Below are 26,015 nucleotides of genomic sequence, written 5' to 3'. Positions count from 1 at the left end.
AATTCGTAAAAATAATTGAAGATAATACCTCAATTAGCCCAAGAAAAATGTATGGACGATTGGATCAAGCAAATTTGAAACTGACAAACTAATTTTTATAAAATATATAAGATCAGGGTATTAATAACAATAATATTAATTATAAAAATAATAATTAATAATTAATTATATTTTTAATTACTTACTACCTTCTTAACGCTACGCATGGGGATCTTTATTATATATATTATATACATATTATATAATATATATTATTATTAAGCAAATATATGAAAAAATATTGCACGCAATCATGTCAATTGTGAGTATAATGCAATTTGTTAAATTTAGTTTTTTAACTAGTTTTTCTTTAATACTTAATTTTTTATATTAACATAATATTAACATTAATAGCAAAACTAATTTCCACATACTCCACGATGTTAATAAATATCAAAATTTGGTATTTAATAGCGCCAACTCGGTAAGCCAAGACTTAACTGACCTCGCAGCTATCATGGCGTGTTTAAACTCCGCCTGTCTTTAGAATCAATAGTAACGGGGTTTGGATTAGTTACACTGCGGTACTGTGTTCGCTAAAAATAATTACTTTTTAAATTAAAAATTATTCAGCTATCAGACAAACCACAATAAAACGCTTTTATTTAGAAATTTGAAGCAGATATTTCGTTCTTTATTTTAGAACATCTTCAGTGCTTGATTTTTAATAAAAAGCTTAACTTAAGGTTTATGAATTAAAAATGACACTATTGAACTCAAAAAAAATAAAATGAACAATAATTATTTTTATTTTTAACATCACATATGTTAAGTGATCAGACAATAATAAAACTTAAAACTTTAAGTTTAAGTTTTAAGTTTTAAGTTAAGTTTTAATAATGATCACTTAACATATGTGATGTTAAAAATAAAAATAATTATTGTTCATTTTATTTTTTTTGAGTACAATAGTGCATTTTTTATATATACCTATGTTAATTTTTCGTATATATTGTTTTAATTTTAAATTCATAAACCTTAAGTTAAGCTTTTTATTAAAAATCAAGCACTGAAGATGTTCTAAAATAAAGAACGAAATATCTGCTTCAAATTTCTAAATAAAAGCGTTTTATTGTAGTTTGTCTGATAGCTGAATAATTTTTAATTTAAAAAATAATACGAAAACAGATATAAAAAAAAAACAAACTTAAAAATAATTACTACCCACATTTAACTTTACCCCGAATTAAAACTTGAAAGTGAAAATTTATTATTTGCCAGCAAAGAAGTTCATTGCTCCTTTATAATCTTTTATAGTCAAAGATCATAATCGTAATGTTCAGTTGTATTTTGAGTCCTCTTAAGAAAATATCTTTATATATTATGATTATTTTTATCAATACTATAATAATGTTTACCGGCACATATAAATTATTGCGACTCGCGTAAGTTTCAGTCCCAATAAATTTTATGTTTTTTAATTCAACTGTGCCTGGTGGCAACTGCCCTATGGATTCCACCCCAATGCTTGTTTAGCTATCTTGTTTTTAGGTCTTATGATGGCCAAACCACGACTACTTACGCTTTCTGGTTACACATATTCTTTGAGTTTGATTAGTCTGTATTCACAGTTTCTGATTGGAGATTCTCTAAATTTTATGAATGCAACGCAAACACTTCTTAATAAAGACTTGTTGTCTACAAACTTCGCATATTCAACTCAAACACAATCAGCTCATCATCAGCGTAGTTCAGGTATTCTAGTTGATCGAAAGGAAACTACTAAGTACTATATCTACCATGCATCGCATTTCTTACAGCTTCATCTATTACTAAAATAAAGAAAAGTGAAGAAAGTACCCACTCCCAACGGACAACACTATTCACTTTAGAGGTATGTGATAGAAGCTCAACATGATTTACGCGACATTTAAACCCAACATACATAGGCTTTATGATATTGAATAGTTTAGTAGGTAGATCGCTATTCGAACTAATTTCCACAGATATCTTCTAACAAGACTATTGAATGCTTTTTTATAAAATCGATGAAAATTAAGTAGACGACGTTTTGTATTTACAACATAACTCAACTATAATTCGTATTGTATTAATAAGGTCCATGCACGATCCGTTTTTCTAACGCCAGAAAATCTTAAAACTGATTTTCGCACACCTTTCTCCGCAGCCACCAAGATTGTAGCGAAGACTTTGCTTAGAATGCGTAACATCGTTATGCCTTTATAATTGTTAGAGTCTGAGACGTTCCAAAGCACAATATCTTTGAATTGCGTGCCAGAGCAGCAGGAGATACAATATAATAAAATTGCGGATAAACTAGATAATTACGTTAAATACGTTACAAATTACGTTTCTTTGTAATCTTCTTTTAAAATGAGCTAACTACTGACTTTTTTAACGAAAAACTATAGCTACCAAGTAATGATATCATTGGTAAACTTATGAAACCATTTAATTGAAATATCGTATAAAAAAGCTCAAAGATCACAATTGAAGATAATTATCATAAAATACTACATTAAAACAAATGTAAAGATTAGTGCAACTAGTAGCTTAGAAGCATTAATTATAAAATAAAAATTAAATTAAAATTTTTGTAAATTAAAATTGTTGTGTATTGCGAAAATGATTTGGAAAACAAATTATTACTTTTGGGTGCAGTGATACGAAATTCAAAAAGAGAAACTGCTTATTGCAATATTCACGGCTTTAATAAGTCCAATGCAACATGAAGAAAATTGATCAAATATCATGCGAGACGCTCGCTACGTACTATTATTAAAGTTTTCATAAAGCTGCAATTCTGAGAAACAATCGTAAAAACCGCACGCCAATTGCTTCACCTCTAATTATGCCCTATTGAATGTAGTAAGAGCGATTTCAACGTGTGATTTGATGTGGACATGCCTCCGCACTCAGCGCAATCACTCATGTTTTTCGTCAGTCATTTGATGGCTAAAAGCGAAATACTTCATAAAATGCAATGATGGCAAAGTGCATGAGTACGTACTCGAATGTTTATCCATCTATGCAAACTTTTAAAAAATATTTCTGAGTCAAAGGATCAAGTCAGGCGGAGACTCTTAACAGAAATTTGTAATAGTTGAAGCTTCTCATACTTACATATTCGAAAATCACACAAATATATTCAACAATTTTATTTGAATTCAAATAGATGATGCCAGAAACCTATATTATTAAAATATCTACAACTAAAATGTTTTTAATTTTTTTATTATTATTTAAATTGCACTGAGTCACGACGTTACTATAGTTAAGACAATTCACTTTAGCAATAGATCTTTAGTAAAAGTTAATATTGAGTAATTTTTGTAGCAAATCTATGGAGTCAGTGTTATACACATAATGTATTTAAGAAACAAAGAACAGTGAACGGCTACATAACTAAATAAATATTTTACTACTCGAATATAGAACAGAGAATCACACCATAAGAACAGAAATGAAGAACTTAATAACAAAATAAGCATCGATCAGAAACGGAGAACAGTGAACGGTTTCATATCTAAATATATATTTTACTCCTCAAATATTGGAAAACATTTGGAATGCCACTAAGTGGTAAAGTTCATAAAATAAATGCAACTTCAGCACATACTCTTGATACAATGCCTAGAGTGATTCGGAGACGAAACAATATCTTCAATACAGAAATTATCAATATTATTACTTATAAAACTTATTGTTCTACTTATTGTTCAAAGAAAGGTTTAGAGCTAAACAAGAAACACAAAAACTCTAGCAAGAGTTATTTTGGAATGGAATGTTATGATTCAGTGGTTTAATATATTCTGATCTTATATTCATACCAATTGTCACACCAACAAAACCAATCATAAATATTGCATAACCAATCATAAAACAATATGCATAATATTTAATCCACGTAATTGCACATCTACATCTAGGTGCGTTAAGGGTTAAGGGTTTGGGTTTCTGGTCATAAGAATATCTTTGGCGGATTAACTTGCCAAGGCAGAGGCTCTTCTCTTTGACATTCAATTCTTAGATATTGCCGTTTCACTTACAACAGCGTACGACTGGCAATTCAACAAAAATATCTAAACATGGTCAAGCAACACTAAGCTGATGAATCCAGCTATTCTTATTCTTAGTCGATTTGGTCTAATTTGGACAAAAAAGGTACCAGTCAGCTACTTCAACTAAAGGTGATTCTGTTCAGCACTACGGTATTAGTGCTGACGGGTCACTGCATAATACGGAGGCATGCTATGAGATTAGGTCTTCATTATAATGACCTTTGCCGCAGCTGTGCCTCTGAGGACGCGGAATAAACTGTGTTTTATCTCATATGTCAGTGCCCATCTTTAGCTAGTAGAAGATCCTTACCAATCTGACTGAGCTATCATCCTGCAATAATTGGGACTTACACCGGTTCATAGAACTGACAGGTTGGTTTACCTTTATCTAATACGGAAAGTCGCTGCAAATTTCGGATTTCGCCGTTTACTAATATTTTAGTCTATGTACGAATCAATAATGGTCCATAACGGACCATTATTTGAGCTCAAGCAGGCTTTCTTGCTATACAACTCCGCCACTCCAACGTAACTTAACCTAACCTAATGGTACATCGGAAACACTCTAAGTGACATGTTAGATGATATATAAGTAAAAGTGCTTACTTTGGGAGTCTCTACAATATAATACATAAAATGAAATCAAAACAAATGCGGGTATATTACTTACAAATCAATTTCCAGCTTTATTTATGCCAACAAAGTTATAAACTATCCAATTGATGTGTTATTTTCCATCGCACTTAGGATTAGAGTAACAATCTTACTTTCGTGCATTAGTAGAATACATAAACCGTAGAACAAAACTAGTTTAGCTGTCAAAAAACTGATGTCAAATATTGGTGAAGCAATCATCGTAAGTAAAGAGTCGTAAGATGCTCTTCTCATACCATGCATACAAATCATTGTCATCATTTACCTAGGTTATAAACCTCTTAAGTCTAAACGCATTTAATTGTTTTAGGAAACTTAAAATTTATATGTTCAAATTATATACATTTTCAAATGAAATTATTTGTTTTTTATAAGAAGTAAACAAGTAGAAAAACAATCTGATTTGTACAAGAAATTATATTCGTATTTGTTAGAGCACATTCAAGAGCTGAAATACACTTCTTCTTCCACTCTTCACTTGTTTAGTAATTATGTATAGTAATTATTTCACATCTCACAAAAATCTCTCAAACAATGACCGAAATCAGTTGTGTATATCTGATCGTTTATGAGCTAACGTTTGTACTCATCTCACTAACAAATTTCTACTATTTATGATATTTACTGCATCAGCAAACACAGGTCTCTTCTCTGATGAAGCAATCTTTCTATATAAGGTTTGTTTTGATTATATTTGTGTTAGTATCATTGGCCAAAATTTATTCAAATTTAATTAATCTAGTTTCTATATTTGTCTATTATGAAACATGTATGCTTAAATACAGTAACTCCCCCTATAACACGGTAGTAAAACGCATTATAGAGGTATTCCCGTATATCCCGTCTACACACGTGCAAAGGAAGGCGAAGCTAATTATGAACTTTACAAATCCCTGCGTTATATGGGGGTATGCACGATTGAAATTGCATTATCAGGCTACCGCATTATAGGGGGGATTACTGTAATTTAAATGTTGGTTTTTAAAAAGCGTATCTTTTCGCCACCTGCACACTTTCTCCAACTACTCGTAGTTGTTGGAGATACTACGAGTATATACGTTCATTCAGCTGCAGTAGTTGCAGTTATGTATGTTAGGAGTAAATGTAAAGTAATACATGCTGTTAAATTTATTAAAATTATCAAATAAATAATATTTATACACGATCTTCAAAATTAATCTTCACTTTGTAGAAACAGAAGATCTTAGATCTGATCTTCCTTCTGCTATGCTTATAACCAATTTGTTAGCAATAATTACATTTGACACCTATAATAGTCTGACTTATTGCATTTTTATGCCACATATTTCACATTAATTTTATAATTTTTTTTTTTTTTTATTTTTCATCGCTTCATGCGAACTCCAAGCTAACACAACTAACTTTCAATTTTGATTTGATTTGTTTGCAGAGGTACGAGGCTTTGCCAACCCAAGCGCACAAATCTACTTCAATAAAATTATAATAAACACAATATCAATATGTTTTTTCTTCGCAAGTGAAAAAACTAGGAAAACTGTGAGATAAAAATTTTTATATCAAATCAAGACCTCAACATAAAAAAAGCAGTTTTTATAAATAAAATTAAATGAAAAAAAATAAAAAAAATGAAAAAAAAATAAAAAAAAATAAAAACAAATAACAGCTAAAGGGGGCTGTGTTGAATTTTTGTGAAAATCATAAAATAGTAATATCGAAACAAGTTTGAAAAATAAGAAGAAGCAGAATTTCGGAAAATCTAGTCCGCGAAAAACACTTATACACGTTTGTATGGATTCAAATGTGACTGATTGCAACTTACATAAGAACGTGGGTAAGCTGGAAAACGCATATAAGCGGTGTTGAAACTCAAGTACGGTTTTAGTCTTAGTTGTGTGTTCGCGGAATAAATGTTGATTGTTGAATCGATCGCGCAAATGTCGAACTTACGCGATTTACCGAGCGCCTTAGCCAAGAAGGCAGCACTGGAATTGAATGAAAATCCAGCCGATACGCCTTACTTTCTCAATGCGTTACGTGAATGGGTGGAACAGCAGCCACACTTGAAGTCACGTACATGCGATCAATTTCTTATCGCATTCTTGCGGGCTTCGAAATTTAGCCTGGAAAAAGCAAAAAATAAATTGGAAAATTTTTACACATATCGTTCACTAATGCCAGACTTATTTACTGGTCGGTATAATTTCATAAAAGAAGAAAAAACTCAGGCTATCGTAAAAAGCGGGTAAGTGTTTTTTAGTGATGACTGAGTGAGTGATTGTGCAAAACTAAAAGTGTACAAAAAACAATCGTTAAAAAATAATATAAAAAATATTAAAATGCATTATTTCTATATGCATTATTCAATTAAACAAAGCATGCCAGCTAAATTTACTAACAAATATTCCGGAGAAGACGGTAGAGCTCAATTAGCTAAAGTGTTTAATAATTTAACTTAAAATTAATTACTAGTTATATTTTTTTTTCTTATATTTTCTACTACACGTTCGCTCCATAGTTGTCTGGTGCATTTAGCAGAGCCCATAGCACCAGATGGTCCACGCGTTGTTATGATACGTGCCAACCAATTTGACATGCAGATACACAGTATTATGGATGTGTTCAGAGTTGGTTCAATGTATACGGATTTCTTACTCTATGAAGATGACAATGCAATTGTGTCTGGTTATGTGCTTATAATGGACTTGGGTGATCTAAAGAAAGATGTCGTATTAAGTTTTCAACCAAGTTTTGCAAGAGATTTGGTAATTCTAGCTAACAAATGTTCACCATCACGCATGAGAGGCTTTCATTTTTTAAAGGTGCCAACGATTTTTGAAACTTGCTTCAACATGGTAAAGTCAGTGATTAGTGCGAAGCTGAGAGAACGGGTATGCCAATGCAGTTCATTAAAAAAAAAAAATATTAAAACAAATTGCATTAATATATTTAATATCATTTTGTTTTTCTTTTTTTTTTTCTTTCATGTGCAGTTTTACGTGCATGGTCGTAATTACGAAAATTTATATGAACACGTTCCGAAACACATATTACCAAAAGAGTATGGAGGTGAGTGTGATATGCAGAGCTTGCAAGAGAAGACTTGGCAAAGATTACTCGAGATGCAAGAATTTATAAAAGAGGAAGATAATTTTGGTATCGTGAAAGGAGTGAAAAAATGTAGCAGTGATATTATGAAATCCGAGATGTTGGGATTACAAGGATCGTTTCGGCAGCTCAATGTAGATTAGTGAAAAAATAGTTATAATTAGATTTGTGTATATGCACTTAAGTAGGACTAAATTAATTAATTTTAAAAGTAGTAATATTTTTAAAAAGGATAATGAAGCACAAAAAATTTTTCCAGCACATAAAACATATACTCACAATTTATATTTAATTTTAGTTTTCATACTGATGTGCTTACTGATTAATTGGAATCGTGCCTATCTAAAATACCAAAAATTTATAGATTAATTTTTTATTCAGTTTGTAAGCCAAACGAAAAAGTATAAATAAAATTCTTTGATGTTTTTTTTAAGAAGTTTAAAATTGTTTGAGAATGATTGCTTTCTCTCTTAAATAAAATTATAAAATTGTTATTATTACTATTATAAATCGTAATTAATATAAAGAAATTCATACAGCACTTAGAAAAAATTATAGAATTTTACTTCAAATCTAAATTGACAATAACATATTTGTTGTATGTCTGATTGGCATTATACGATTATGGGCTTATAATATAAAATAAGCCAGACAACGATGAAAACTTTTTTCTAAAGACTTTAGTATTGATTGTGGTTCAAAATAAGGAAGTTTTAAAACATATGTTAATAGTAGTATTCACGATTTTGAGTAATGACCTAGGTAACCAAATAATTAGCAGTGCAAAACGGCTAGAACAAAATAACTTTTTTCTTAACAGTTTAATATTAATTGTGGTCCAAAATAAGGAACTTTAAAAACATAATAGTGGTATTCACGATTTCGAGTAATGACATGAGTAACCAATTAATACATTAGCAGTGCAGAACAGCAAGAACAAAATAATTTTTCTCTAAAAAATAGAGTATTAATTGTGGTCCGAAATAAAGAAGAACATATTTAAGAACATATAGTGGTATTCACGATTTTGCGTAACGGCCTAGGTTACAGAGTAATACATTAGCAGTGCAGAACGGCAAGAACAAAATTAATTTACTCGGATCTTCTTCTATCGATGTACTATTGGTACACTATTGTCGAACTTAATACTTGAGATTGTAAATTCTGGCAATATTTTTATTGGTGTTAGCAAAATGCAGCACTGAAGTAATGAAGACGTTTAAATTTCAGATAAATATTTCCTACTAAAAAATTGCACAATAAATCTATTCAGATGGCTATACTTTCTGGCTGCGAAGAAAGAGATGAGACATAAAGATCAAAGAATTGTAATAAAATATTAAATGCAAAAATGTGTTTATATTTGTGATATTAAGAACAACAGCTCAAAAAATAAAAAGATAGTAACAGTTCGATTAAAAAACAATTTTATTTAGTATGTTATTCATTAAGTCAAATTCAATATAATATTTAAAATAGATTACTGTTTGTTATAATTAAAAATTTTACAATATTAGCATATCAATTTCAAAAAAAAAAAATTCCCCAAACGATAGTTTATATGTTTTTATAAATAAAATCTTAATAAAAAAATAAAGTGCTTTAATGCAGCTTAATTTTCTTATATTAATCTATATTAATAAAGGTTAATATCTCTTAATATAATATCTCTTTTAAAAATTAATAAAAATAAAAAGTAATAAAAGAAGACACACATAGTTACCATATGAAATCTTAAGTTTGTTATACTCTAAGAATAATCTCTTAAATTCTTACAAATAAAAATAAATAAGAAAAATTATTTAATTTTATTTACTGAACATTACAATTATAGTAATAAATTTAATTAAATTCTTTTATTAATTTCATACTATAAATAATATTAAATTACATTTATAATTTTCATTTCATGTTTTCAATGATCACTTAAAAACTTATTTTAAATCTAAATACTATTTAACGCCTGTAGGAAAAAAGAAAGAGCTCGGAAACTCTATTACACAAAAACATAAAGATCCCATTAGAAATTTATTCAGGATAGTCGTAACAGTGTCCATACCCGGACGAGGATACACTACGGTATATGGCAAGATTGTAACTTTTTTAGTACTGGATGCAGGAATCATGATTTAACTAAAAAACATGATTTATACTACACAAAAAAAATTGGTTCTAGTTTGAAATGAGTCCTGATTATCAATACACGGTCCAAATCAGCGATGGTGTGATTTTTCTAAAACGCACCTAACCATAATGCCTAATAAAAATCTGATTTTTAATATAATTATCCGGAGAGGTTTAAGTTTGTATTGCGATCAAATTTCTAGTCGATGAAGTTTTAATTTACCAAGAAATATTCTTCTATACTTCAATTTTTTTTCTCAGTTTTGATAAAAATAAGGTCAATAGTTTGCAAAATTTCCCTGAAAAAGTTACATATATAAGCAATCCATAAGCTAACGGATCAAAATGAAATTTTAAGTTATTTTTAGCCCATCAATGTATGTTTGTTAAATGATTGTTCAGTTCCACTGAGTACACTTCTTTACTAGTGAATAGCATTGTTTTTCTTAATATCGTTCTTTAAAGCTTACATATTTAAAAATCAATTTACATATCATCATAATGTGTATGTAGTACATTAGATTTACGTGTTTGTATCTAATCGTTTATATTTTTTAGCTAATCAGTCCTAATACCTCTTCATTACTTAAAATGTTTCTTAGACATCTATTGATAAGAACTTGGAACCAGATTAATAAGAGCCAGTCAAAGATCCTATATAATTAGAGAATGAGTTTTTCTTTAATAAAGACGAACACACAAGACAGCCGGCTGAAAATGAGAATAGTGTTTATGGTCCTGACGGTATCAACTGTAACAGCGAATAATGCGTAATTTTAGTTACGTCAATTCTGTTCCCGTAATTTCGATGTCGAAGATGAACCACGCAGTGTAAGGCCATTTGTCGAAACCTGCTGCCCAAGAGCTAAAGTTTGCACAAAAAGCTATTGCACGCTTGGAACCCTTTGAATAAGGCTGGATACGAAAAGAAGCTCGATGTAAGGGTGACCGAAAACGGTCGTGGTCGAATCGCGATGAAAGGCTGAAGAAGCCGGGATTGACGTCCTGAAAGGGTTTGCTGTGTGTTTGGTAGGATTGACAGAAAATCATCTACTATGAAATGCTCACATACCGCAAAACTCTTAACTCGGAACTGTACTGTGATTAATTTTGTCATTTGAAGGGAGTCATCGCCCAGAAACGGTCAGATTTAAGCAATAGGAGAGGAATTTTTTTCCATCAGGTCATACACATCGACATTGACTCGTCGAAAACGCAGGAGTTTTATTAGGAAGTTCTTATGCATCCACCTTATAGTCCAGACCTGGCACCAAGTAAGTAACATCTGTTCCTGTTTATGGTAAACGATTTTTCTGGTGAAAAAAATTTAGCCCCAAGAAAGGCTTTTAATAATCGACTCTCAATTTTTTGCCAATAGGGACGAGGACTTCTATAAGAGAGACATAATGAAATTATATTTACAATAGCAACAAGTTATCGAACAAAATGGTGCATTTTTGACCTAAATAAGTTTTATTAAAAATAATGGATTTTATTTTACTACACCTATTATATCATTTTTTTAAGAACATACATATGTTCATAATATATACCCAATACATTTATATATTTATATATTAATATAAACAATATCAAACCTAATAATAATAAATCACTCTGGAACAACCTTTTTTTGTCTACATGAAAAGCTTTGTAGGTTTTTTTACAATTTTTGAATTAATATTATTATTGTTGAATAAATTAGTATCATATATAATCTTCAGACAACATGAATAACAATGGATTATAATTTAAATTTGTTAGATTATACTAAAATCGACACGTTAGAACAAAACAACACGTCAAGCATGTAGTCATTCAAATGACTACTAATAATTTTAGCATATAAAACAATTAAGGACTGCCAAACAACTTATTGACAACACAGATATAGATAAAACTTATCAGCTTTCATGCAGACAGACAGACAGGAGCTGTCTTCAATTAAGTGCCTGTCTAGCACTTATAACTTTTGTAACTGTTCGAAAATGTTAGCAGATTACAATTTATTTACTTGCTAGCTTTTGTCGGGAAAGCTATTAACGGAAGAAATAGGTTAAATTAAAAAAATATTTTATATTAAAGTAAAATATCCATGGCAGTTAAAATTTTAAGTTATTAGTTTTTTATAAAAATATTATTGTAACCAACTGAGGTCGTAGAACCCAAACTAGTCGTCACGTCATAGTAAAATATAAAGTTTTTAAATATAAATCTCATTAAAAATTCAGTATAATATGTCGGCCGATAATAATGTAAGTAACAATTTACATCTAACACTTAATATTGTAATTAAGTATTTAATTAAGTAAATAAGATTATAACATCTTTCATTAACTTGTTGAATTATTAAAGTTTGATTTTAGCCAATGGGACTTTCCAGTAGATCGTATATGGATACGTAAACCTAACTGGGAGATGGCAGTCAAAATAGGTACTTTTGTGCCCGTCATTATATTTGGAATTTGTGGCAATTATATAATTATACGTTTGATTATATTAAATCGATCCCTACGCACACCTACAAATCTAATTATAGCAAATATGGCAGTTGCTGACTTCTTGACATTGTTTATATGCCCTGCACTGTTTATGGTAAATGATTTCTATCAAAATTATCAACTAGGTTGTGTGGGCTGTAAGCTGGAAGGTTTTTTAGTAGGTGTTTTTCTAATCACGGCAGTCTTAAATTTATCAGTCGTCAGTTATGATCGTCTGACAGCAATTGTCTTGCCAACAGAAACTCGTTTATCAATACGTGGTGTAAAAATTGTTATACTTTTAACATGGATAGTAGGTATTGCAGTCGCATCACCATTGGCTATATATCGTGGTTATAGAGTAAGTTTAAAATGAAATTTAAAATTTTTTTAATAAAAATTTTATTTGATAATTTCTAAGGTGCGCCAATGGAAAAATTTTAAAGAGACCTATTGCAAAGAAAATACAACAATTTTACCCAAATATTGGTACTTTCTGATAACAGTAATGGTATGGTTTCCTCTCATGGTAATGGTAATTTGCTATACAGCTATTTTTATTAAGGTAAGTTAATTTATGTTAAATGATGGTATTTACAATTTCGAATAACTAGCTTGCTACCCCTGCAATATAGAAATATTACAAAGAGGTAATAACGAAATACATACGCATACTCGAAATATGTCTTGTTGTTACTCTATATATAAATATAAAATATTATATATATAAATATTATATATATAAATATTATATATATAAATATTATATATATAAATATTATATATATAAATATTATATATATAAATATTATATATATAATATTATATAATAAATATTATATATATAAATATTATATATATAAATATTATATATATAAATATTATATATATAAATATTATATATATAAATATTATATAAATATGACATATTCAATTCTACTTTCAGCTTGGTCGATATGAAAAACGAGTACTCAACCGTGAGCATCCCTTGGCAGTTTCGTACAAAAAAACAGTGGCTAAAACCTTGTTTATTGTAGTCATCGTTTTTATAGTTCTGAGAACACCTTTCACAATTGTTGTCATACTAAGAGATAAAGTTATAAAAAATTCAAATACAATAAACAGCTTATATAGTATAATTTTCTATATATCACAATATTTAATGTTTCTCAATGCAGCTGTAAATCCTATCATTTATGGATACAATAATGACAATTTCAGACGAGCCTATGCTCAAACACCGATATTTAGTTATTGGCGAAAATCCAAAAATACCAATCATTTCATCAATCCACATGAGGTAAGTATATTAATAAATATTTATAAAATTTAGTTATTGTTTTAATAAATCTATTTTATTTGCCTTTCAATAGTCAAGGGCAACAATCGATCAAATTACTTACTATGAGGACCAAAATTGCTTTAAGAAAATATTTTGCTGTGTGTGTTTTATGAGAAATGGAGAATTTGAGCCTACTGAAGAGAGCAGAGTAAATGGAGTATCTAAAACATTTAAGGATTCACATATCATGGCTAATAAATCGAAATGCTTAGAGGAGAATTCGACGTACACACATCATAACCTTAATGAAGGTTTTATATAATATAAAATCATGTAATCTGAATGATCATACATATATATAAAAATACATAAGTGTTGAAAATATTTATAATATATATTACAAGCTTTATTTATATATACTTTATGTACCGAAATAGAATACTAATTTCTTAACTTTTCGGAATTAAAAGCTTTTAAAAAATATAATTCATAAAATAGTGCAATTCTAGAATAATATCAACCAATGTTACTGACCATAAAATAAACGACTGGAGCCATGAATTAATTTAAATTCAAATTGTAACTTATAAATACCTACTCAACTGATGTTTTCCTTATAAAATCCCTTAGTAATAATGCAACATGGTACATTCTCTAAAAGGAGAAAAAGGGACAACTCTTATTAATATACTATTCCAACTGTCCATGCTGTGCATGGTCACCTCTGCCATTTCTCGCTGGGATAAATTATAATTAAGATATATAAGGTTATAAGACTGCTAAGTTTCTTATTATTAGAATTAGAATTTTAAGTAGTTATTAATTTTTTTGGTTGTAAAGAAGATATGCATAAAAATTACCTGCATAAATTGCGTTAATTACTTTTTTTCAAAGAGCTAAATTTTTTTATTGTATTTCTTCTTTACGTCAGATAAAGAAGAATGTCAGATAATACCTTTGTTTGGGTTTTTCTGGATATTCACTATAGAAGAAAGCTTTGTAAACTAAATTTCTTGAATCCGAAATTTATCGTTATTCCCTTTAAATAGATTAAAAGCTTAGCTAGTTTCTATCATGCAGCGAGAAAAAGCTATATGGGGATCCGTTATATATACAAAAAAAAAAAATCATGTAAAAATCATTTCATTTTTAACCTTCAACTTACTCGTATTTTGTTTGTGAATTTGAATGCGTTTTTTTATGAGATATACTCTGTTCTTAGAAAACATTTCAAAGTTAAAATGTTAAAAAACACAAAACAATTAATATTTATATTAATTTTCATAATTTCCTCAAAATGTGCATTAAATTTAAATGTTAAATTTAAATACAATTACAATGCTAAAGTGGAATCATTCAATAAGCCGATGATGAAGAGAGATTTACAACAATTTTTTGATAAAGGTACCGTTTGGACTTTTATGAATAAAAAAACAAAATTATTTAATAATAAATAAAAAACATAAATTCTACCTTTTATATTTATTTTACAAAAATATAAAAAACTGAAATTATAATATTTATTTAAAATCAAATACATATATTAGTATTCAATCAATTATTGGGATGCTCAGTTATAAACGCTACACCTGACAAATTTTTATATAAAAGGTATGCCTTCTTGAAACTCATTAATTGTTTTCAAATGGATTTTAATGCACGAGATATATACCTATAGATATATAGCCTCTCACTATTAATTATAGATTTGAAATATACAAAAAACAATCAAATTTTTTTATAATTATTAATCATCGAATCAACTTTTTGAAACCGAACTAAATTTAAATAAATCAGAGTCAGAGGTCATGGACTTTTTTTTCACGTAAAAGTTAAATAACTTCTGCTCAAAAAGTATTGAGATTTTGTTGTTTGTTAACTACTACTTAAGTAATAGACCATGTTTTTTGTTATGTTGGTACACCCTTTCTTGACATATAAATTTGAGCGCCATCTGTCCATTGGTTTGTTAACAGCAGCTGTTACTGTCAAACTACCTCAAGTGCATTTAGCGATTTTTACGTTTTGAGTCGATTGAATCGGTAAAAGAGAATTCGCTGAAGGAACTAAAAGCCATACCTTCACGGGCCTACGAAAAGTGTATGGAAGATTGGGTTAAGCGTTGGCATATGTGTATTGCTTCAGAAGGAGCATATTTTAAAGAAGATAAAATAAATTTGGATTAAAATTTAAATTTGTGTGTTTTATTTACAAAATCCGAGTACTTTTTGAGCAGAAGGTAGTTTATTATAAAATCTTTAAAATAAAAATTATTCAAAAATAAATTTTTAATTCTTTGAAAATTTTATAAACACTTTTATAAAAATCACAACACATTGCCAAATTTGATAATTCCTAAACTCACCATATGTGTTTTGTTGGATGAAAATTAATAAGATATATAAGATATAATTCATAAACAAATTTTCAATTTATTTAAAAAAAGTATCAATAAAAGTATATTTACAGGGTATTGCTTTTGTTTTTAAATTTACGTTGCACAAACAATAAATTAAATAAAATACATCAAAATGTTTTGCTTTAAATACCAAATAGTTCTTTTTTCATATAACCTGAATTATGCATTTCCAGAAACTTTACAAATAAGCCCATATTCATTACAGCATCTTCGTTTTCTGTATCATCGCAAAATAATTGTTCTTTAAAACCATCAAATCGACGCATTTCATCTATTTTATTTATAGCTTTACGAGATCGTTCCTCTTTACATATATTTATCTTTTGCCAACGCATGGACTTAATTATACGCCAAAATTCTTGTGTATTTTCACATAAGCCCTCTACACATATAATCCCGGGTTTACCAGGCCGGCTGAAACCACTTAAGTTGTAAATTCGTGCTTGTTTCACTATTTCTTGACGTTTAGTCTTAGACTTGATATGATGTGAATATATCCATAAACGCTCAAAATCTACAACTTGTTCTTCAATTTTTGTAGAATCATCAATTGTTAGATCCCTTGGATCTTCTTTTATTAAACTGCTCATTTCTTCCTGTATCCAAGTAATTACTTGATATATATAAGTATCATTTTTTTCTTGCTGATCGATGAATTTCTCCACTTTTACTTTTAAATATTTTTCTTTTGTTTTGCTTAGTAATGTTGAATGTACTATAACTATTGCATTTTCTAACTTTGGATAGAGATGCGGAAGTTCTATGCGTATTTCTACTTTCTCTTCCTTATTATTATCTAAAACAACAGCAACATTGATTATGTAATCTAAATTCGATCTTAGTGCCATTATTGATTCTCTCGGATTTTTTAGAAAGTCATTAAAATCGCTAATAACACTGGGATCTAATATTTTCATTTCTCCTGGAGAACAGTAAATCGATGATAAAAGATCCACTTCTTCAAGTTGTTTTGTTATACATTCTATAAAAATTTCTTGTTCTGTAATGTTAGCCATATTGTCTGGAACAGAATTTTCAAATAGTCGAATTTTCAAATAAATATAAAATATCTATATACATACATATATATATATATAGATATATATATATATAATATATATATATATATACATAATTATATATATAAATATATACAGTAAAAACTCTCCTAACGGACATCTCTGTTGAAGGGACACTCCTCTTTTACGGGTGATTTTTCTAAAAGCAAATTTTTACCTTCCTGAATGGATAAAAGTTGACTTACAATGAATGCCCACTCAAGAGAGTTTTCACTGTATTTAAGTTAACAGCCTGAATATTATATCATATATATGAATAGCATATAAGGCGTATAAAAAATGAAAATATAAAAGACCCACAGTATGAAATGAATTCAATTTTTTTTAAATACAAAATAATGATGTTTTGATGATCTTTAAGTTATATTATTAAAATTAATTTTAACTTCCTATATCAATAATTGAATCAAAATATCTTTCCAAATGTAATCAAATCTAGAGAAGTTTTCCATAACAATTACTCAACAGACTGATTATAAACACTAGAAACAAGCAGTAAGCCGATGAGAAAAAACCAAATAATTTGAACATTTTCTTGATAATGACATTTTTTATTTTCATTATCTGATCAATATCGATATTCTAACTAATATATTCTATTAATATTCTAAATAAATGATTAATCTAACTCATCTTTCTTTACCTCACTATTTTTTTTAAACTAAATATATAGTTTTATGTAAACTATATTTTGATACTTAATATATTATTCGAGCCACTCGAAGTTATTCGAACATATCGAAGTTATTCGAACAAATCAAAGTTATTCGAATAACTCGAAGTTATTCAAACAAATCAAATTTATTCGAACAACTCATAGTTATTCGAACAACTTGAAATTATTCGAACAATTCGAAGTTATATGTGTACATGTATACCTGTATGTATGTATTTAGATAATAACGAATTAAAAGTTTTTAATAATACTTCAAAAATACTTATTTAATATTAATCAATAAATTTTTATTCTCATTAGCTGCTTTTTCTTTTAATGGCTTTGAAAAAGTAGAATCTGTACCAGTAATGTTCCCTTTAGACATATGTATTATGAAAATAGAAGATACTAAGTATGCAGCTGCCCTACAAATTGCCAAAGGTGTACGAAATTTTGTCGTTTTTCGTATGAACGTAAGTACCATCCAAAAGTAGTAACTAACAAAGTAAAAAGATTGTGATATTAGAACTGGATCTACTTTTAGTCGTCATTTACGACAAAGTAATACTAATGAATTCTGTAGAATTTCCATCGTTCTTAAGGAAGCAAATCAAACAGACTTCCACAAGAACGGGCGAACTGCACCGGTAACAAAAAGTTTAATTCCAAATATAATGTTCCAATCTTATAGAATGGCAGCTATACAAAAATAGTGGATTTGCCAACACCGCTGGCTATAGCAATGGATTGCAAAACTTTTGATGATAAAGCATATGTAGCACTGGCATTCAACATAACGAAATCAGTTGAATATGCTAGGGACGCATCACCAATATATCAAATTAGTGGCAATCGTATGCGTGCTGTTCAATATTTTGCTACACCCAATCTAGTCAATATCTATTTACGTGCAACTGGAAATGAACTATTTTTACTACAATCATTTGAAAATTCCAATACGGCACCTAATCAGAATTGTCCATATTATAAATGGTCTGGAACTACATTTAATAAAATGGGCCGCATACCATGCAGTAATGCACGTCATCTTGAACCATTTTCAATTGATTATGAGAGTTATGTCGCTGTAGCTAATTACGCCAACCAACATGGCAAAACAAAAACATATTCCGAAATTTATAAATTTTCACGCGAAAAACGAAAATTCGAACTATTTCAAAAAATAAAAACAAATGGTGCTATCGATGTCAAATACTTTAGTGTGCCTATAAACGAGGTGAAAAATCAGCATTTTTTGGTTTTTGGTAATTCCATAGGTGCTACACAAACTGAGGGCGGTGAGAAAGATTTTGAAGCAAATTCCGTATTCTATGTTTTAGATAAAGGACAATTTATACCATATCAGCAGTTATTATTTTATGCAGTGGAAAAATTTTTACCAATGCAGGTAGAATGCAAATAATTTGATTTTTAAATGTTTTGAAATTAATCCGATGAATATATATTCTATATATCTTTAGAACTCTGATGAGGAAAAATTCTTGTTGTTGGTAGCTTCTAGTAATCAAGACACCAAAATATTCAATTTTAACGATTGGAAGTTTGAAGAATCAGATACACAATATACAGAAGGTGCTTTAGGCAAAGGCGTTTCACAGATGCGTGTCTTTATAGAGAATGGAGATAGTTATTTGGGTAATATATTATTATAGTGTCAAAAACTTCAAAAGAGTTAATAATTTTGATTTTAATTAATTTAGTTATAGCAAATGAGCTTATGGCTGCCAATGAAACAAATATATTCAAACCCATTTTTAAGCAAGAGGAACATGCGAACACTTTAAGGCAGGAAATTATTGATTGGGCAAAAAATACTTTCGAACGTTTGCAAAGTATCGATGTTGAAAAACTAAAACAAGATGCAGAAGTAAGTTTAGCTATAAAATTTAATATTACCAATTATTTAAAGTATGTTTAAATAATTCATGATATAAGGCTGATATATGTCTGAGTCTAAACTAATATCTTTCTAACTTCTCTCATCTAATATCTTCTTCTTTCTCTACATAACATATTTATTTCTCATAAATAGAATATCTGAACTGTTTTGGTTATTGTTCCTTCTCTTACTGAGGTACACATCTTATTATTATTACATATAACACCGCACTATTGATAGTTCTATTAATGCTTTCTATTAAGCTTTTCGATCAAGTTCAACAATGTTCGAGCTACTTAAATTTAATCGGATTGGAATTGGAATATTTGGATCAAAAACTTTAAATTTTCGAAATTTTCTCGAGCAACCGATATGCTCTATTTTTCATTTTTTCGTATTCTTCTATACTAATAAGTATAGCACGAATTCCCCATATGATTTTTAAGCAAGAATCAAAATGAAGCTTCAAATATTCTGATCAATACTTAAGGCTCTTACCAAAAGAGAAAACGTAAACAATTAAAAATTACAAATTTTTTTTAGAAAATAACTAAGATATATGGAGAACGTACAATCATTTATAAACTCCATGAAGAAAATTCTATGATATATATATTCTATTTATGGTCCAATATAATGTATTTAAAAAAAAAAAAGGAAAATATATAAAGGATTAATAAATAAAGATTATCAATATCATTTGTAGGAAAAACTGAAGATAATAGGTCAATTGAAAATGAATGTAGACGATATAAAACAGGCCAATATAAACACCGTGGAGACTAAAACGGTATGTAACATTTATTTTAAAAATTAAAAAAATGTAAAATTCAACAACAATTTCCTTACTGCTTTAGTAATATAATTCATTAAAATAATTTGACCTAATATTAAAAATTTCTCAATATAAGTATTATTTTAATTATTTTCAAGCTTTCTTATCCTCCATTGGGTATAAATAAAAATTATTTGAAAGCACTCAGTTATGCAAATCAAGCATTAAATACACTAGCATCTCAATTAGAACCCAAACAACAACGAAAACGTGAAGTACACACAGAAAATCCGGAAAAATCTGAAGAAATAGTTAATCTTGATAATGTATATGTGAAAACCCTTATAGTACGAAATAAGATTACATCCAAAAACATTAATGGCATAGAGGTAGCGAATCCAATATTTGAATCTATAACTGCTAACGAGACATATGTGACTGGTAAAATTAAGACCCCAAATTATGATGATGATAAGCTTACTATGAATACAGACAAACTTACTAATTTAAACGATGATGAGTTCGATGAAATAAATGTGGATGAACTGCAAATAAGCGGAAATTTGAATGAATATTCTTGGGAAGATATAGTAAACAATACCTTAAAACGTACTGGCGCACAGATCATAAAAGGACCCGCTACAATAGGCACACTGGTGACTAAAAATGTTGAGGTTATAAACAATCACGTTAATGACCACAATTTGAGAAAATTGGTATCAATTAAAGAAGGCAATTATGTGATTAATCAGGATATAGAATTTGCTGCACCGATATCTGCAAAAAATGTGATAATTAATGAACGTCTAAACAATATACATGTATATAAAAATAAATTCGATGTGCTATTGAAAAAATCTAATGAAACACAAATTGTGGAAGGGCTAAAAACATTTAAAGATATCAAAGTTTTGGAATCTATTATAATATCAGTAAGTATAATTCTATATAGATAAATATATGTACTTATTATACGAGCATCCGGTACTATATCTACTATATCTCCGTTTTCTGCTACTCACAAAATGTAAAACATCCCAAACAAGTTCCGCTTCTTAGAATATGACCAGGTCCATGAACGTATTAATTGGGACCGAATTCGTACTGACTAATTGCAGTTCTTTTAAGTTACTGTTGTATAAAATCACATGTAATTTTAGACCAGAACTTCCAAAAATGTGGTACACCTGTGACGCTAATGCTTGTATTTTAAACAGATAATATGTACAACGTTTTATTTAAGTTGATATTGATTAACGTGGGGAATAGGTCGTTTAATGCAAAATTATCTCCTATTACATACTAAAGAAGGAATAAGAGCAAATGTAATCAGAAACAATCTCCAAAGGTATTATACCTCCCCGAGTAAACGAAGACTGAATCGTTTCGAATAAATTTTTGCTTTGGTTACAGTGTTTTTTCATACTCTCGATTCTGTTCACCAATATACAGACAAAATATCTATGAATAATTTGAGCAGGGCTACTTAAAAGAGAAACATACAATAAAATTATGAATAGGGACTGAAATTTTTGGCTCTTTTTGGTCATGATCAAAAGACATGTTTTACGAAGAGTCATATCACGATTGTCAATTTCCTACCTTTACCTCTATATTGGTATGTTTTATGTGGGTGCTTAAATTTAAAAGTTAGTTACTTACATATCGACGCAAAAAGATAAATATTTACTGGTGCCAAGAACGACCGGGTTTACGTCTCGGAACCACTCGTCGATCCAGACTACGAATACCGTTCAATATCCCCCAAAGTAATCACACAAGCAGATCCCGGCGGGTTACAATAACATATGTTTAATCCTAATAGAGGCAATTTTGACATTTATTAATGTGCAACAGTGTTTGGATCAACATGACGCGTCACATAACGTCTCGTTACCGTGACAACATTTTAATTGAATTTTCCTCTCTTTTTCATATCCCCAATCTTTTAATTTACAATAAAAAATCCATTTTTATGTTTGACGTGACCATGACTGTCTGCATAACATGGCTCTTAGACTTTTATATATAGGTATCTTCATTTCTTAACTACTAAAAAGCGTATAATCCATGCAGAGTTATGAAATATCTTAAGATTTTATAGTTTATTTTGTTGCACTGCACTCGTGTAATAATTTTGGTTTGAATATTAGTTCCTAGGGTTTGTTATGGATTTTCCGATTTTATTTACCAATATACGTAAATTGTTTTATATTGTTTATTAATAATTACTTTTATATAGGGAAAAATGGAGGGCCCATATTTCGAATCAATATCACCAACTAAAACCATAGATGAAGAATTAACACTAACGGGTAATTATACAATAATCGGGGATGTAAACATTTCTAAACTATTAAATGTGACTGATATTATTTTTGGAAATACAACTAAACACTCAACTAAAAAAATAATGAAAAATGGTATACGTGTGGATAATTTGGAGAATGTGAATATAAAATTTGAACAACCCATTATCGCAAATAATTCCATTGTAAGCTTTGTTAATGGCCAAGATCTACAGGATTTAGTAAAAATAAATACAGATGAAGTGCAGTTGGTAACTGGAGAAAAAATGTTTAATAATTCTTTAGACATTCGAGGTTTTACCGATTTAAAATATCTTAATGGTATAAATGTACAGAAATTAGAACACGAACTGCTACTAAAGGATACCAACCAGACTATCAAGGTTCCCATGCATTTTAGCAAAGTAATAGCACAAGGGTAAGCAATTAGGAACTATTAATAACTATTTCAAATGTGTTATCTTCAATTATTTTCATTAAAGTATTATTGCTGATAAAATTACTCTCGGTGACAAGGACTTAGCAACATTTCTAACTAAATCCGGCGATCAACACATCAATGGCGAATTAACTGCTAAATATTTACATGCAAAAATTGTGAAAACAGAAAATTTGGACGGAAATGGAAATATTTTTAACGAATCCTTATCTCGCCTATTTCAGCAAAAAGCAAAGCAATTACCAATTGCCGACATTTTACAAAATAAACAAAAATTCCCTGGTACCATATATGTCAAAAATCTAAAGCTCAACACTTCCATTAACGGCATGCCAGTAAGCGAAATCGAACGCAAATTGGCGCAACTTTATGGAAACATTAAATACGTCGGTAATTATAGATTCAATCATAACATGAAAGTCAGGAATTTAAGTTTCTATGGCAAGTTAAATGACATATCCGCCGCCGACTTCGGCCGCTGTTGGTTGCAGAAATATGGTGATCAAACTTTTACAGCACCACAAACATTTGCTGGAGTAACTGCTATGAAAGGTGTACTTCTGTCTGGGAAATTAAATGGTTATAATATTGATGATTTCATAAAAAACACTTATTGGATTAATCGAACTGAGCATATAAATGATGTCGTATTTCGTAAGTTCTATTTCAATATTTAGAACGCACGCTTATATCTCTTTTTCCTTCAACACATTTAGTTGAACCAGTACAAATAGCTGGTGCATTATACACACAGACCATGAATGGCTTACGTGTACCAGATGATATACTCTTTCGTCATTCGCAAAGTCCACAAATACTACGTGAGCCTATTGTTATAGAGAAGAATCTTTTAGTTAAGGGAAAAATCTATAACACCACTATAATAAATGATATAGATATACCTGCACTAGAACGTTTTCTTGATGATGAAACTTATGAAACTTTACATGTGGAAAACGCTACATTCACATATGCACCATACTATCAAACACTAAATGGTCACGATATCGGAGAGCTCTTAGATACAGTTTGGCAGCTCAATGATGATGTCGAATTAAAGCAACGCGTAGTTATTGAACATGCCGTCTTTGAGGGTTTATTGGACTTTAAGGTTTATTTACAATATATACATATAAAAATATATAATTATGAAATAAATATTTTTTTTAAAGGGTACTTTAAATAATATTAATCTGAACTGGCTGAAAGACAACTATTTTAGTTTAAGTAAACCGCAAGAAATTACGACAAAATTCATCTTTAATAATGATGTCATTTTTGAGGATGTTTTGGAAGCTGATGAACTACAAGTATATGGATTAATTACTGACACTGAAAGGTAAGTGTAACTGCATAATAATCTGCTATGATAGAGCATAAATAGTAAATTTTTTTAAAATAAGTTAATATATTTTTTGATTCTATAAGTCTACAAATTCGTGGTATCACTACAGGTCATTGGTGTCTTAGCGAGCTTTGATGCAGGCTGTCACTCCAATTTAACTTTATCTAGATCTGTAGATTTATTCGCTACATGCTTTCCCAAATCCAATTTCTATATCTATACCCAAAATGATTCTTTATTATCTGTAAAATTAATAGAATATATAGCCTATTACGAGACACTAAACATCAAAAACTCTATACGTGTCCCCCAACTCATTCTGAATTTTTCTAACGAAAGTGTTCGCATTTATAAAGTCAAATAGAATATTAATAGTTGGCTATATATATTAAAACAATTTTTTATATTATCGAATGGTCTGAACAAAACAGAACAAAGAGTCTAACCAATACTTCTGTGGTTGATCTTCTTATCGTAGATCCGGTACATCAGAATATTGGGGCAAACGAAAAAGGCTGTAATCAGAATATTAAGGTAAAAAGAAAAGCTGATGAATAGACAAGGAAATAACCTATCATGCGAAAGGCTTTTGCAGAACCGGTTTTCATGTCCCTATATGATTCTAAAATTAAGTTACATTATCTCTAATAAACAGGAATAAAAACAATGTCTCTAGACTAAAGCAGTCATTAGTTATTATTATTGGTGAGTAAGTCTCCAAAATGGGAATTTCTTATAACATTTATTATCACAGCTGCAACCAGTCAGAAGTAAATGTAACTCTTTCCTATTTCCTCTGTGCTTGTCCTGGTCATCAGAAGAGAAGCTTAACTGACCACCCTTCTCGAACAGTGACGACCGATAAAGATTCTTAAACCACATGTACTGTTTAACTGCCTACACAAACAACGAATTAGACGGTTGATTAAGAAGATGTACTATCGACCTCGTATGAAAGAGCTAATTGAAATCACAATCAACGTCACCACTTGCACCAACTAATAATATATAGCCTCCTTTTTTATCAAAGTTTAATTCAGTTACGTTCCTAACACAAACACTCTCTCGCTGTTATCCACCCACCTTCAGCATAATACTATTAGTTTAATATCTAATTTATTTGCAACAAAAATTTAAAGAAAACAATAGTTTCTGTGAAAAACTTATGGATTTGGTCAACTCACTTTGTTGAGTTGATGCAGTTATAAATTAAAAGAACTTTTGTTAGCTATAATGAATACAAGCAATGACAAGTTTTTTTATCATTCTATAAGAATTCTACCAATAAGACCAGTTTTTCTGCTTGAAATGAACATTTCTAAATCTTCTGATTGTAAAAAGTGAATATGTTACGTACATTAAGACTGAAAAGTTTTCGGAAATTCTCATTTAAAATTCGCGCGCTG

The 26,015-nt window shown here is 29.3% G+C and overlaps 4 protein-coding genes across 5 annotated transcripts; 3 read left to right on the top strand and 1 right to left on the bottom strand.

The window, feature by feature from the left end:
- Positions 1–6,518: 6,518 nt before the first annotated feature.
- On the top strand, positions 6,519–8,069 carry LOC119682598 (alpha-tocopherol transfer protein-like). Its single transcript, XM_038096077.1, has 3 exons — positions 6,519–6,939; positions 7,213–7,585; positions 7,688–8,069. The coding sequence occupies exons 1-3, from the start codon at positions 6,605–6,607 to the stop codon at positions 7,943–7,945; spliced, it is 966 nt and encodes a 321-aa protein (XP_037952005.1). The 5' UTR covers positions 6,519–6,604; the 3' UTR covers positions 7,946–8,069.
- Positions 8,070–12,097: 4,028 nt separating this feature from the next.
- LOC119674330 (neuropeptide FF receptor 2) lies at positions 12,098–14,010 on the top strand. The gene is made up of 5 exons (XM_038085465.1): positions 12,098–12,181; positions 12,282–12,767; positions 12,828–12,971; positions 13,353–13,706; positions 13,780–14,010. The coding sequence occupies exons 1-5, from the start codon at positions 12,164–12,166 to the stop codon at positions 14,008–14,010; spliced, it is 1,233 nt and encodes a 410-aa protein (XP_037941393.1). The 5' UTR covers positions 12,098–12,163.
- A 904-nt stretch (positions 14,011–14,914) lies between these two features.
- On the top strand, positions 14,915–24,744 carry LOC119674329. Its single transcript, XM_038085464.1, has 12 exons — positions 14,915–15,092; positions 18,163–18,314; positions 18,533–19,249; positions 19,323–19,497; positions 19,563–19,729; positions 20,448–20,531; positions 20,675–21,448; positions 22,759–23,243; positions 23,308–23,918; positions 23,981–24,375; positions 24,437–24,603; positions 24,693–24,744. The coding sequence occupies exons 1-12, from the start codon at positions 14,930–14,932 to the stop codon at positions 24,742–24,744; spliced, it is 3,942 nt and encodes a 1,313-aa protein (XP_037941392.1). The 5' UTR covers positions 14,915–14,929.
- LOC119680249 (RWD domain-containing protein 2A) lies at positions 16,161–21,206 on the bottom strand. 2 transcript variants are annotated; one of them, XM_038092968.1, is made up of 3 exons: positions 21,118–21,206; positions 21,019–21,061; positions 16,161–17,128 (listed from the first exon to the last, which is right to left on the bottom strand). In XM_038092968.1, the coding sequence occupies exon 3, from the start codon at positions 17,121–17,123 to the stop codon at positions 16,230–16,232; it is 894 nt and encodes a 297-aa protein (XP_037948896.1). In that variant the 5' UTR covers positions 17,124–17,128; positions 21,019–21,061; positions 21,118–21,206; the 3' UTR covers positions 16,161–16,229. The 2 variants fall into 2 exon arrangements, with proteins under 2 accessions (XP_037948896.1, XP_037948897.1); XM_038092969.1 differs by lacking the exon at positions 21,019–21,061 and having other exon boundaries at positions 21,118–21,205.
- Positions 24,745–26,015: the final 1,271 nt, after the last annotated feature.

The sequence above is a fragment of the Teleopsis dalmanni genome, chromosome 2 (assembly GCF_002237135.1).
Source record: "Teleopsis dalmanni isolate 2A chromosome 2, ASM223713v2, whole genome shotgun sequence".
Taxonomy (NCBI): Eukaryota; Metazoa; Arthropoda; class Insecta; order Diptera; family Diopsidae; genus Teleopsis; species Teleopsis dalmanni.
The sequence above is the reverse complement of the archived record's forward strand: the minus strand, read 5'-3'. Positions and strand labels throughout refer to the sequence as shown.

Excerpts from the sequence above, each read along its gene's own strand:
- LOC119680249 (XM_038092968.1), bottom strand. The coding sequence starts at position 17,123 with ATGGCTAACATTACAGAACAAGAAATTTTTATAGAATGTATAACAAAA.
- LOC119674329 (XM_038085464.1), top strand. The coding sequence starts at position 14,930 with ATGTTAAAAAACACAAAACAATTAATATTTATATTAATTTTCATAATT. Across the intron at positions 19,730-20,447 it reads AACTAAAACAAGATGCAGAA|GAAAAACTGAAGATAATAGG; the intron begins GTAAGTTTAGCT and ends TATCATTTGTAG. Across the intron at positions 24,376-24,436 it reads AGGGTTTATTGGACTTTAAG|GGTACTTTAAATAATATTAA; the intron begins GTTTATTTACAA and ends TTTTTTTTAAAG.
- LOC119674330 (XM_038085465.1), top strand. Across the intron at positions 12,768-12,827 it reads CTATATATCGTGGTTATAGA|GTGCGCCAATGGAAAAATTT; the intron begins GTAAGTTTAAAA and ends ATAATTTCTAAG. Across the intron at positions 12,972-13,352 it reads ATACAGCTATTTTTATTAAG|CTTGGTCGATATGAAAAACG; the intron begins GTAAGTTAATTT and ends TTCTACTTTCAG.
- LOC119682598 (XM_038096077.1), top strand. The coding sequence starts at position 6,605 with ATGTTGATTGTTGAATCGATCGCGCAAATGTCGAACTTACGCGATTTA. Across the intron at positions 6,940-7,212 it reads CAGGCTATCGTAAAAAGCGG|TTGTCTGGTGCATTTAGCAG; the intron begins GTAAGTGTTTTT and ends TTCGCTCCATAG. Across the intron at positions 7,586-7,687 it reads GTGCGAAGCTGAGAGAACGG|TTTTACGTGCATGGTCGTAA; the intron begins GTATGCCAATGC and ends TTTCATGTGCAG.